The 13,653-nt window shown below is 47.4% G+C and overlaps 1 protein-coding gene across 6 annotated transcripts in view; it reads left to right on the forward strand.

Annotated features, from left to right (window-relative positions):
• The window catches only part of ANKRD6 (ankyrin repeat domain 6), a 245,227-nt gene that overhangs the window by 211,223 nt on the left and 20,351 nt on the right, over positions 1–13,653 (forward strand). For 4 of the 6 annotated variants that reach the window (XM_066254264.1, XM_066254267.1, XM_066254266.1 and 1 more), the window contains 7 exons: positions 611–709; positions 2,653–2,751; positions 4,375–4,452; positions 8,941–9,045; positions 10,315–10,446; positions 10,772–10,957; positions 11,678–11,830. In XM_066254264.1, coding sequence (XP_066110361.1) covers positions 611–709; positions 2,653–2,751; positions 4,375–4,452; positions 8,941–9,045; positions 10,315–10,446; positions 10,772–10,957; positions 11,678–11,830 — 852 coding nt within the window. The remainder of the gene's footprint in view (positions 1–610; positions 710–2,652; positions 2,752–4,374; positions 4,453–8,940; positions 9,046–10,314; positions 10,447–10,771; positions 10,958–11,677; positions 11,831–13,653) is intronic. The other 2 variants (XM_066254269.1, XM_066254270.1) reach the window with 2 other exon arrangements.

Genomic DNA, 13,653 nt, shown 5'->3' on the forward strand with positions numbered 1-13,653 from the left:
CGCTGGGGAAGATCCTGACCTCTCAGACTGCCCCTTTCACACCCTGTGGGTGCTGCTTCGTCAGCTTCCCGGGCTACGTCGCTCCACGTGGGATAAGGGCGTACGTCCAAAATGGAATGCAACTTGAATTTTTTAGAATACGTGTGATCTCAGAATTCAGTGACCTGCCTTGCTGCCCTGTCCTGAGAGCCATGATAGCTCTACGACGGAAAAGGCTCATTTCCAAAGCAGTGCTCTTGGTCTTCATTCAGTATACTCCAGAATCTTTGGGTTGGAGGAGAGGATGGGGTCAGTGGATTTTTATCAAGCGCTGGGTGAGCAGAACCTGGCTTGGCTGCTGGGGTTTCTCACGGGGAGCAGGCAGCCGGCGTGTGGAATCTGACAGCGGAGAGTCGGCAAGGTGGGAAGCCAGCCGGGCCGCAGGCAACAGCCACGAGCTGTGAGTCCGGGGGTGGAGCATCCTCGGGAAAGAAATGCTTATAATTCAGGCTGACACCCTCTAAAGAGTGTCAGATAGCTGGCCAGCTTTTAAATGGTGTTTTTGTTTTACTTGCTCTGTTTCGTTTTGTAACCGCTCAGACTGTGCTTAGAGTTTGATTTCTGTCCGCAGGCAGGCGACACCTGTTTGCACGTTGCCGCTCGCTATAATCACTTGTCCATCATTAAGCTCCTCCTCAGTGCTTTCTGTTCTGTCCATGAAAAGAACCAGGTCAGTGCATGTGTCCTCCCCATGGCTGCTGGGCCCCCTTCCCACAAGGCCATCTGACAGGTGTGTTAGCACCGACGGGAGCAGAGGCTGCTGGAAGCCTCTCTGACTCTGACTTGGCCAGCGCTGGCCTCCGCGTGGGTGTCCCACTGCGTTCCTGTGGCCCTGGTTCATCTGATCTCCTAGAGAGAGTGCACCCTGATCATTCCCGTGCATATCACCACATTTGCATATTGAACATTTTCTGGGGATCCTCAGGGTGGGGTTTTGTTTTTAATGTGATTTTTACAAAGGAAACCTGCAAGAATGTGGCTTAGTAAATAAGCAAGGGAATGAGGTGTCTCACCACCCCAGTTCTGTTCCCTGCGTGGCCACTTAGTTTGAGCTGATAGAGGCTCTGCGTTGTTGTAAAACTGGGTGCGTGATCTGTATCTGCCATATAAGTTGGGTTTTGAAATAGAGCTGTGATTATTACAGTCTTCCCTGGAAGCACGCTTGACTTTCAGTAGTTAGATTTTCTTTAATGTTGTTTTGATCTTTACTGATGCATTGTTTGGCTTTTATGAATTTGGGAGCATATAACTAAAATTTTAAAAATAGATGGTTCTTCAGACTAAATATATCATAATGGTGGTTTCTAACCTTAGCTGCACATAAGAATCAACAGAGGATTAAAAATGCCATTCCTGAATCCTGTTCCAGTTTAAATGACCAGACTACGCAGGATTTTTAAAAAGCTACTGAGCTGAGTGAGCAGATAGGACTGAGAGCCACTGACCTAGCTAAATAGCTAAATTGTCATTCTCCAGCCTCCCAGTAGATTCTAGCTCATCACATTCCCCCGACACAGCCCCCACGAACCAGTGCTTCTGGACCTTGGTGCTGGCATGTGTCCGTCACCTGGGAGCTTTGAAAAATTACCATGCCCAACCTGTACTCCAGACCAATTACATCGGAATGTCAGGTGGGACCCAGGCAGCAGTAGCTTTTGAAGCTTCCGACCTGATTCTGCTGTGCAGCCACGGTCGTCGGAAACGCTGCTACACAGCGCCCCACCCCCAACACACACTAAGTGACTCAGAAATGAAATAACACGCCTCCCCCCACCCCCAGACTCACTGCGGGAAGAAGGTGACGGGGATGACTACATTTTCATGCTGTCGGGAGAAAAGTATCAGAGTGCTTTACCTGATCACCTGACGGTGGAGAATGAATCATCACACTTCTCCTGTGTTTGCTTCACTTATTATATCATTGTTTGAAGGGCGGGGGAAAACCCAGCATCTGCATTTGGAATTGTCCTAATCCTCCTTTCAGAGTTAATTGTCTGAAACATTTTTGTATAAAGAAAATATGAAAACTTAAAGGCTTTGTGGTAAGAGGTTGAAAATAGTTAAATGAACACTGACTCTCAGTCACTCCGCCCAACAGAGAACCTGTGAGCCTGCGCAGTGATTCCCGGAGGCCCCCTCGCATCCCCACCGGAACTTGTAGAAGCAGCGATCTTTGCAGCATCGCTCATTCTAGCACTCAGAAACCAAGGGTTCTCTTCCCTCTACACCTCCTAGGTAGTGGGACATGGTCCAGAGCTCCAGGATGGCCTGCCTACTGGCCCTTGGGCACCTGTCATCTTCCCGCCTCAGTGTAAGGATCCGGCTCCGAGTATTCTTAGCAGCCCCAGCCTGGCATTACTTTACCCCTGGCACTTAATCCTGTGATTTCTGGTATCCCCAGTCAGAAAATAATGTGATGTTTGTACAGAGCTCATTTAGTTCCACGATCTTTAAAAAGAACCACATAACACTTGAGCAGAGGGCCCCCTATCAGTCTTCAGCAAATCTTAGATTGACTTTGAAAAGCCACCACCAGGCCGCAGGAAGAAAAGCTAGAGGGCTGTGGGCCATGGCCCCATGGGGTTTAGCAGGCTCTCTTCTGATTAATTTCAGGCTGGAGACACAGCACTTCATGTTGCTGCTTCCCTAAACCACAGGAAGGTGGTTAAAATCTTACTGGAAGCTGGAGCAGATGGGACCATTGTTAATAATGTAAGTCAAGTTGTAGCCGTGATTTCTAAAGCCCTTTCCACCCCAGTCCAGAGCGGGACAGGTCATTACTTCCTCACCCCCTAGACTCTGAGGGCATATAGCCTTACCAGCCTCACCCTGGAGGAGTGTGGAGTCCTGAATAGCGGAACCCCTGGGGCCCCCAGGAGTAGACTGGAGGAGAGCCTTGCTCTTGGCAACCCCCTGAGCTGACAAGCCCTGAGGGGTCATCTCTACATTCCTAGCTGAAGGGAGCAAGCACATCCTGGCATGAAAAAGGTCAGGGCTGCCCAAGTAAGCTAACAAGTGGGTGTTACTGTATACAGATGTAGTCCCTAAAAAAATGGCCACGTGGTCATCAGATTAATTTGCCTCAAAATTTTTAATTCCTTTCTCTCCAAAATTGCCTTATCTTACTCCTGCCTTCTCTCTCAATATCTCTCTCCCTCCTCCCTTCCTCTTCCACCCTTCTCTCTCTCTCCCTCCTCCCTTCCTCTCCCACCCTTCTCTCTCTCTTCCTCCTCCCTTCCTCTCCCCCCTTCTCTCTCTCTCCCTCCTCCCTTCCTCTCCCACCCTTTTCTCTTTCTCTCTCCCTCCTCCCTTCCTCTCCCACCCTTCTCTCTCTCTCCCTCCTCCCTTCCTCTCCCCCTTCTCTCTCTCCCTCCTCCCTTCCTCTCCCCCTTCTCTCTCTCTCCCTCCTCCCTTCCTCCCCCCTTCTCTCTCTCTCTCCCTCCTCCCTTCCTCTCCCACCCTTCTCTCTTTCTCTCTCCCTCCTCCCTTCCTCTCCCCCTTCTCTCTCTCTCTCTTCCTCCTCCCTTCCTCTCCCACCCTTCTCTCTCTCTTTCTCCTCCCTCCTCTCCCACCCTTCTCTCTCTCTTTCCCTCCCAGATCCTATAGTAGCCATCAAACTCAGGCACCCCTTTTTCAAGGCTGCCTATGGTCTCTGTCCTCCCGAAATATCACAGACTCAGAGGGCAGAATGGTGGTGTGTTTGGGGAGTCAAGGGTGTTGAAGCAGGTGAAGGCTCTAGTATTTAGTTTTCCCTTCCTCTTCACAATTCTAGTACCTGTATTGGGTGGTACCTTATGGTATGTCTCCCATGATGCCTTGAACACCTTTCCCGTCCCTTGAATCCTACCGTTATCAACTCTTGGTGTTTGGCTTAATCTCCCTAGAGCCTCCGTGATGGCCGTAGCTTCCTAATTGGTTTTCAAAATCCAGTTCCTGAGACTGGCTGGACCCTCACCTGCCCTTCTCCCCCGTTCCCCAGGGGAAAGTCATTGCTTGGCTAGATTTTATGATCCTTCAAGTTGCTTCAACAGAAATCTTCTACCTTGACCCTGTCTGATTTTTCCCTTCCCTCATCTCTTTCCAGAAAGCATTGTTTGGTAGGCAGCGCCCTAGACCTTCATCTCCAGGAGCACTCCCTGCTGACCTGGCCAGCACGTAACTGCTCTTGCTGTGTCCTCAGGTGGAACCTGGCTCCCTGGTTGGGAGCAGGCTCCAGAGCAGGGCCGTGGCATGTCTGTCCTGTTGAGCACGTGTCGGTGCTGGTGTGACTGAACGCAGGGCGCTGTGCAGGGTGGGCGGCCAGTCCTCACTTGTCCTCCCTGTGCCTTTTCTTAGGCATGCCAGACCCCACTGGAGACTGCCCGCTACCACAATAACCCGGAAGTTGCTCTACTTCTCACTAAAGCTCCCCAGGTAGGATTGATCGCATTTTCTATTGTATCGATTATGTGGGGCTACAAGGCCATTGGGATTCTCTGGTTGCAATCTCCTGAAGCCAATTCAAACTAACTTCAGTAGGGAGCTGATGGGCTTACCATCCAGGCAGTGGGAAACAGGGATTACTGTGGGCCTCCAGGGTAACCGGAACCGGAGACTCAGGCCCGGCAGGCTGCTCTTCATACAGGGGCATCATTTTGTCACTACCAGCATCCTGGATTATATAACTCCCCTGGTACTCTGCCAGGAAAAAGTTTCAGTTTAAAAAATCGCAGGAGCCCTGGCCGGTTGGCTCAGTGGTAAAGCGTTGGCTCAGCATGTGGATGTCCCAAGTTCAATTCCTGGTCAGTGCACAAAGGAGAAGCACCCATCTGCTTCTCCACCCCCCCTCGCTTCTCTCTCTCTCTCTTTCTCTCTCTCTCTTCTCCTGTTGCAACCATAGCTCGATTGGAGCTAGTTGGCCCTGGGCTCTGAGGATGGCTCCATGGCCTCCACCTGGGGCCTAAGAAGAGCTCAGTTGCTGAACAATGGAGCAATGCCCCAGAGGGGCAGAGCATTGCTCCCTAGTCAGCTTGCCGGGTGGATTCCAGTTGGGGCGCATGCAGGAGTCTGTCTCTGCCTCCCCTCCTCTCACTGAATTAAAAAATAATAAATAAATAATTGTAGGAGAGCTTGGGGCAAGGGCCCAGAACAAGTGAGAAGAGGCTTTAAGAAGATGGCTGCACTCGTTTGACCAGGTGGCCAATGGGCATTTTCTAGAGAAGGATGGGAAGGAGGGGCCCATTCTGAGCAGACAAAGCAAATGTCTATTTAGAGGCAGTTAAATGGAGTCTAATTTTCTTTTCTTTTTTATTGAATAATGGTATTTTGGTAATCTCAATTTTTTAAAAATGATGACAGATCATTTGAGCTGAAGTTGAAATGACCTAAGTAAAAAAGAAATTTAATAGTGATCATTCATAAGTTAGTCATAATTTCAGCACCCTGAAATAACTTTTATTTCTTCTTATTAACTTCCACTAACACATACATTTTACATAATTGTGACTACAATGTACGTACGCTTTGTAGGCTGCCTTTATTCTAACAATAATAGGAAATTGTTCTGTGCTCATCACAATTCATCCTAATGGAGGCATAGCATTCCTTTCCATTGCTGTCTATATTTCGTTAAACCATTTCCGTAATGTAGCACATTGAGGTATTTCCCAGTGGGAGCTATTCTGTGGTACATCATAGTGAACACTGATTTGCTTTCCACCTTTCCTGGCTACTGTTGAGAGAAGATAGTGTCCGGGAGCCAGAGGAAGACCCTGGACACCAGCCTGCTGCCTCTTAGCTCAGTCCTGGCTAGCCCGGGTTCTGCGTGGCCTTAATTTCATTTAAATTTTAAAAACATGCCTGATATAAGGAGTTTCTGGAAATGATTAAGATTTTTTGTCTTTTGCAAAATTGATCACCCTCTTGGCATTGGAGTTGGTCCTTCTCAGTGGTCTGTGTAGTCCACAGAGCCCCCGATGGGTGCCGGTCAGCGCACTTTGGGAAAGGGCTGCACCTCCCGCCATTATTTACAAAGAAATCATCAGTGTAGTCAATCCGTGCACCCTGGTGGAAAACTGGTAGTCTCTCATGGATCAAAAAGTACAGGGTGCTATGTAAGTGTTAGAATTCATCACAGTTATCTAGCATTCAGCATTTGGGGGGACAGCCAGCCACGTGCTCAGCCATTTGAGGGTCATCAGGTCTTGGCTTAGGGGTGGGATCCCAGGTACATACAGACTGATGGGCCTTTGACCCACCTCTTGTTTGTCTTCCAGAGCCCAAGGCTCTTAATTCACAAGGAAGATTTACTATAGGCAGTTTTTCCTATGCAATTCTCCTGTAGTGTTAAAAAATGGCATAGGCAAGTTTTTCCACATCCATATTGAATAGCAAATAGGGTGACATTTTATAAAAGTTTATTTTGTAGCATTTTACATGCTAAATCCTATTCTCAACACAATTCTAACCTTTTGTTCTCTAGTTACAGAAATAGCCTTACTGGCTGTTGGTCTGAAATAAGAAATCCCTTTGCCCTGGCACCTTAGTTGATCATGGATTGCGGTGGTTCACAGCAGTACTAGGGGTATTTCTTTTCAAGGCTGAAAGATCAATATCCTCTGATTTCTATGAATTGGGGAAGATTGATGATGTTTTATTTGGTCGATATCTGGTTTACTGAGAGGCTGTAGACCATACAAAGTTATTGTCCACTGGCTAGTAACATGGTCTATGGAGGCAATTTTTCTGATGATTATTTTTGGGTTGGGTGACCTCTGAGTGTCACTTTTCATTTTGATTGACATGATTCAGAAATGCTTCTGAAACCAAATCTCAGGCTGAGTGTGGCACTGAGTCCTGCTGTAAGGGTATACACTGGATGAGTGACAGGCTCTATCACTTCCTTTCGTCTGACTTGACTCTCTAGTGAGTCTACATTTAGCTTTAGAAATGGCTCAGGACAGTGGTTCTCAAACTTCTGGTTTAAGGAACCTTTTCCATTTTAAAATATTTTGGAGGCCCACTAGGGAGCTTTGTTTATGTGAATTTTATGCATCAATAGTTACCATATTTAAAATTAAACTGGAGAAAGGTTAAAGATGTTTACTAGTTTAAAAATCAGGAGTCCATTACGTGTTCATAGAAATAGCATGGTTTTGTGAAAGAAAAAAAATTTTTCAGAACAAAAATTGACAAGAGCAGCATTGTTTTATATTTTTGCAGATCTTCTTACCGTCTGACTCAGAAGATAGCAGGATTCCTCTATTATCTATTGCAGCCTCGTGGGTGCAGCCCCTGGTAAATGCTGCTGTACACTCATGAGAGACCAAGAGTAGAAAAGGCCCACATTGTCCTAATGTGAGAAAAGTAATTTTCATCGTATGGACCCAGGAGTTCCTAGACGTTCAGAACTAGGAGGATGAGAGTAGGGTTTAAAAATCAGGTTATTCACAGGCAGATATTGCCAGGGACTTCCCTTTCTGTAGTACCCACTTCCTGTGGAAGCTTTTTTTTGTTGTAATGGCTTCACTTGAATATAATGATATAATAAACATAAGAAGAAAGTCTGAAACTGGGATGAAGCCTACCTGTGGTGGCGCAGTGGATAAAGCATCGACCTAGAACACTGAGGTCGCCAGTGTGAAACCCTGGGCTTGCCTGGTCAAGGCACATATGGGAGTTGATGCTTCCTGCTCCTCCCCCTTCTCTCTCTCTCCGTCTCCCCCCCCCCTTCAGTAAAATGAATAAATAAAATCTTTAAAATAATAGGTCTTTAAAAAAAAACAGTGTTCCACTTAGTGCTCCTAGTGCTTATGATGCTGTTGCCTGGACATTGATACCTCTGTTTACTGTCCTGCAAAACAAATAAATACAAAGAAAAGAAAAGAAACTGAGATGAAATTAGTATGCTGAACTTCAGAGGGTCCATACCTGTTTGTACAAGAGGACAATAAAATGCTGACTTATTGCAGAAAGAGAATGTGACCTTGAAAAGTGTTTTTACTTTCTGAACCTCCTTGGTGAAGGGGGTGAACCCTGGAAGTGTGAGTAGGGGGCTGGGGGAAGGGTGTGGAGCTGAACCAGTGAAGGTTTCCAGCAGCTCAGAGATCTGGTTAAACATCCCCTGCCAGTTACGGAGCTCTAAGCCACCAAGGTGGGCGGGGTGGTGGCTGACAGCTACTGAAGGTCCAGGGTGTGCCAGCTACCTCCTTTGTTTTGGTTAATTGCAACACCCCTTCCTGTGTTTACATTTGAGAAGCTAGATAGAGCACGGGGGTCTCAGGACTTGCCCAGAGATCCTGCAGCTGGCGGCTGAGTTTCATCCTGGGTCTCTGGACCCCATGGGCGCTTGCCTGTATCCATCCACCTCTGCACACTCTAAGGGGCCCACCAAAGGCTTCATTTGGGGGAAGAGATTCGTGCCCCATGGTCAGTACCATGGATCATAGATTCACCTCAATCATTTTCAATCAAATTATATACGACTTGGATATGGTTTGACCAAGAGAAAATCGAATGGGCTAGTTTGGACCCAGTGTACCAAGATAGTGCCTGGCACAGGACTGCTGCATTGCCCTGCTCCAGGGGGCGCCATTCCTGTCCCGTCTCTCTCTAGTCTGTATGAATGGTGCTCTCTGGGTTTAGCAGTGCACAGCCTGCACACACCCTGGTCTCCCTGGCCTGGTACGGAAATGCCCGTTATTGTCACAGACTGTAAGCTCCTTGAGGTCAGTGATAATGTCCAGCTCTGGGTCTCTACAGTGCCTAGCCCAAGGCCTAGGAGGCACTGCGGGTGGTCTGAGGTGCTTGATGGGAATGCTCGGTCTCCCCTACGAGGGCCGTTAGATCAGAGGCCGGGTCCGAGGACAAGTCTCTCACGCCAGTGCTGCACCAGTTTGTAACGATGCCTCTTGCCTCCTTCAGGTCTTGCGCTTCAGTCGTGGGCGAAGCCTGAGGAAAAAGAGAGAGAGGCTCAAGGAAGAGAGGAGAGCTCAGTCTGTGCCCAGAGATGAGGCGGCACAAAGCAAGGTGGGGGCAGCTCTCCTGCCCTGCCCAGCTCCACCCCTCTCGGGGGCGGGGACTGCCTCCCCACCTCCTCTGCGTTCGCCTGGGAGTTCCCGTGCCCTCTCTGTCTCCTCCTCTCTCTGGGGTCCTTCGAACTGCTGCCAGTCTGTTCCCTTTGGCTCGTGGGCCCCACTCCCCAGGCTCTTAGATCGCGTGCCTGTGTGCGTGCTGCCCCCAGCACCGTGTGCAGACACTGTCACTTGCCCCTTGCGTCTGTGGCCTCGCCCCTGCCCGGTGGACAGCACTGCCTCTCTGACACTGCCCAGTGCTTTTCTCAGTGTGGTGTCCGCTGTGTCATCTGGGACCTCGTCAGAAATGCAAATTTTGAGGCCTCACCTCAGACCCGCTGGATCAGAAACTCTGGGGTGGGGCCCAACAATCTGTTTGGACAAGTCCTCCAGGTGATTCTGATGTGGACGAAATTTTGAGAACCACTGGCACAGTTGTGTCCCTCTTTCTGCGTAGGGAATGGACTGAGGCTGTGCTCTCTGGGCAGGGGCACAGATGGTGAACAGAGCCCAGGCTGGGTTTCAGCCCCGGGCCCCACTGACCCCGCGCCAGGCACCCCTGTGCAGTGAACAGCTTGCACTGCTCTCCACAGTAGTAGGAATGAATCATGCTCTCGTAGCTCTCCCAGGAGGAAGAAGACCAGGAGACAGAGAACTTGAGGCACATTAAGTTTATACCGAGTACTTATTCTTATCTGGTATTTCAGAGTCCTCTTATCAATTTCCAGGGTTAAGGCATTGTAACTGTCATTACATTTCTGTGTGTGAGTTGTACATAATAATTTATAAAAGTTCTCACAAGGACTAGAAACATGTTATTTTTGTTTTTTATTTCAGAGGATTCTCTCTGCTATGAATTATGGGAGTTCAAGTTCAAAGAATGAGTGGGGTGGTTTTTTTGTTGAAATGAGATGGACCAGAAATCTCTCATACTGAGGGGTTTTGTGTGTGTGGTAGGTTCCTGAAGTTCACATATAATTAGATCCAAGATTATATTTAGTTTGGCACCTAATTAAGTAAAAGCCAAGTATTCAACTAACTGGGAAAAGTCCACATATTCAGTTAAGACCACCAAGCAGGGACCCCAGGTCTGAGATTTGTTATTGGCAAAGGTTCTCATAGGTTCTGTGGTGGATATAGTCTTGCAAACAGACTTTTACGCCATTATTGAAAAAGGTCAAGAGAGCAAATAGAAGAGGTTTTTGGGCTTCTTTCCTCTCTGTAGGGAAGTGTCTCGGGGGGAGACACCCCTAGCAGTGATCAGGCTGCACCCAGAAAAGAAGAGGCCAGAGAAGATGTCCTGTCTGCCTCCCCAGAGCCCCAAGCAAAGGACAACAGGAGAAAGTCAAGGCCCAAGGTCAGGAGGCACGTGAAAGCAGTGAGAGGGGGCTGGGAAGCTGGGTGGTGGAAGGCCGTGAGGATGGCATCATGCCCCACAGCTACAAAGCTGCTCTGCTTGGCTGGCTGGTTGGAGCCAGAGCATAGAAATTAAAGCTGGGTGGCAGCAGACACAAGGCGAGCATGCTGGTGTATTTCATGGTGCTGCGAGTAAAACTCCACGAGACAAAGCGGGGGGTGGGGGGGTTCTCTGCCCAGTAGTGGGTGAGATGGGAGCCACCGGCCAAGGGTCAGTCTTGCAGTTGTCACAGTGTTGAGGGGTGTTGTCTCTTCCTCTCCCACAGGTGTCAGCATTTTCTGACCCCACCCCACCTGCAGACCAACAGCCTGGACACCAGAAGAACCTGCGTGCTCACAATCATCCTAAAAAGAGGCCCAGACATCGATGTTCACCCCCACCCCCACCCCACGAGTTCAGAGCATACCAGCTGTACACGCTGTACCGGGGCAAGGACGGGAAGGTGATGCAGGTACCTGCTGAGCCCTGTCGGGTGCTGGGGCCATAGGCCTTCAGCAGGGTTGTCCTTTGAACACTGTATCTGGGGGCTAACATCCACTTCAGACATTCGTTTAAGTAGGAAGAGCTTTGAAGACAAGAGAGATGGTCCGCCCCACCTAAACTGTGGCGTAAACCCTGTCGCTTAGGCCCAGGCAAAGGCTGGGAGGTGGTTTACAAGACTTCGTGCATCGTACCTAGGTGACTCAGGTAATCTTGAGAGCCAAGAGTGGATAAAGCGGCCTGAGGGTCCTGGCTGCATAGCTCAGTAGGTTCAAGCATTGTATTGATATGCCAGGGTTGTGGGTTCGAGCTCCGGTAAGGACACATACAAGAATCAACCAATGAATGCAAAAATAAGTGGAATAACAAATTGAAGTTTCTGTCTCCTTCTCCCTCCCTCCATCTTTTCCTTCCTCCCTACCTCCCCTCTTTACACCCCCACCCCCCTCTCAAATCAATAAAAATAAAAAAACTTTAAAAAGATTGGGACCACATTACCCTCTCTGAGTCCTCCTAGTGCCTCCTGGACCCAGCTTGGCCTGTGGTCGTTCCCCAGCTAGGACAGGGCTGAGTCTGTCTCTGTCACCTGCACCCCCCCCCCACTGTACTGACTGGCACATGATGGGTAAGGGAAACTGATTTTGGAAGGAACAAATGAGTTGGATTGACTGCTTTTCTGTTTCCTTCTTAGGCACCAATAAATGGTTGTCGATGTGAACCCTTGATCAACAAGCTGGAGAATCAGTTGGAGGCAACTGTGGAGGAGATCAAGGCAGAGCTGGGGTCGGTTCAGGACAAAATGAACATAAAGCTGGGGCACATGGAGAGCAAGACCCACCACCAAGTAAGCGAGGCAGCGGCCTGGGCTCGGGGGCTCGGGGGGCACGTGATGGGGAGACCCTGAGCACAGCCTCTGTTCCGCAGACTTGGCCCTGAGCGTGGTGCTGAGCTGACCGGGAAGAGGCCCGTTTACATGATTTTGTTAAAAGTCTGCTTATTTAAATTTTCAAAGAACATGTTTAAATTGCTTCTGTTTATAAAAGTAATGTATACCTAATACAGAGCATTTAAAAAAGTATGAAAATTAGAAAGGAAAACAAATTACCAATAAGCCCACCATGATGAGAAAGCACTATCAATATTTGGGTTTATTTTCTTCCAGTCTTTATATGCCCGTGTGCTCTGTCCCCCTTTCCCATTACACACAAAATTAGAATGATCATGTCTGTGGGTTTTTTCTCTTCCCAACTTTGTATTTTGAAATTTTCAAACTTAGAGAAAAGTTGAAATAGAAGTATAATGAATGCGTGTACAACCCTCCACCTCGACTCAGTTCACGTTGCTCCAGTTGCCTGTGTCTCCCTCACACACATTCTCCCTCCTGCTGAGCTGAGTGAGACTTCGTCGCAGACTGTCCTGACTCCTCTCTCCAGATATTTCAGAGTGCACTGAGAAGAATAACACTTTTACTCTCAGAATACAATACCGTCGTCATGTCTGAGAAAATAATAATTGCATAATATCCAGTTCAGATTTTCTCAGTTCTCCCAAAATGTTATTTCATAACTGTTTTTGCTTTTCCCAAATTGTAAGAGAACGTTTAGAAAGTTATAGAGATAGCAGAAGTGAGATAGCTGGGCTGCATAGGCTCAGGAAACAAATTAGGTAAAGAAGGACCCTGGGAGTTTAGGAGAGAGAAGAGCAAAAGCAGCATCTCTGAGGAGTGTGGCGGGGGCAGGTGTGCACGCAAGAGGGAGAACACCTGTTTGTTTTTTAAATTTTATGTTTCAATTACAGTTGGCATTCAATATTATTATGTATTAGTTTCAGGTGCACAGCATGGTGGTTTTCGTCTGGTTTTTATTTTTAATCCCAGCCCAGGACCCAGTGGATCTCTTGTGTATTTGTGTTATCCCTGGGGTCTCTGTAAATCTAGAAGAGTCCCTGATTCCTTCATTCAGCTTTTCCCCCTCCTGTCATACAAACTTTTAGAATCCAGGCCAGTTGTTTTTTATAGGATGCTCTGTATTCTGAATTTTTCTTTTCTTTCTTTTTCTAATTTTATTTTAACATGTAAGTGTATTTTCCTCAATGTTTTATTATGAATTTTGTTCAAGCATAAAGCAAAGTTGAAAAAAATTTAAACCAGTGTCACCCGGATAACTTCCATAAAAAGGAAAAGAAAACATTTTAGTGAATACTTACATGCTCAGCATCTAGATAAGCAGTACTACTTTGGCTATACTGTCTTTGTTACATAGTTACTCTCTAAGCACTCCTTTATCCATCTCTCAGTTTTACTTTTTTATTTAAATAAACTATTCAAGCATTGTGTTAGATTTACAGAAAAGGTACAGAAGTGGTGCCGTGTTCTCACAGTAACCTGCTCCTCGTTTTCCCTATTACGTATTAACGTCTTACGTTAGTATGTACATTGTCACAGCTAATGAAACCATGTTGATACATTTTTTATTAACTAGACTCCATAGTTTACTCAGATTTCCTTAGTATTTTTTATAATAACCTTTTTCTGTTCTAGAATACCATCCAAGCTATCACATTACAGTTTTTAGTCGTCTGCTTAAGCTCCACTGATCTGTAATAGTTTCTCAGACTTTCTTTGTTTTTGAAGCCCTTGACAGTCCTGAGGAATACTGGTCAGATACT

This window comes from Saccopteryx bilineata, chromosome 1, assembly GCF_036850765.1.
Source record: "Saccopteryx bilineata isolate mSacBil1 chromosome 1, mSacBil1_pri_phased_curated, whole genome shotgun sequence".
Classification (NCBI taxonomy): domain Eukaryota; kingdom Metazoa; phylum Chordata; class Mammalia; order Chiroptera; family Emballonuridae; genus Saccopteryx; species Saccopteryx bilineata.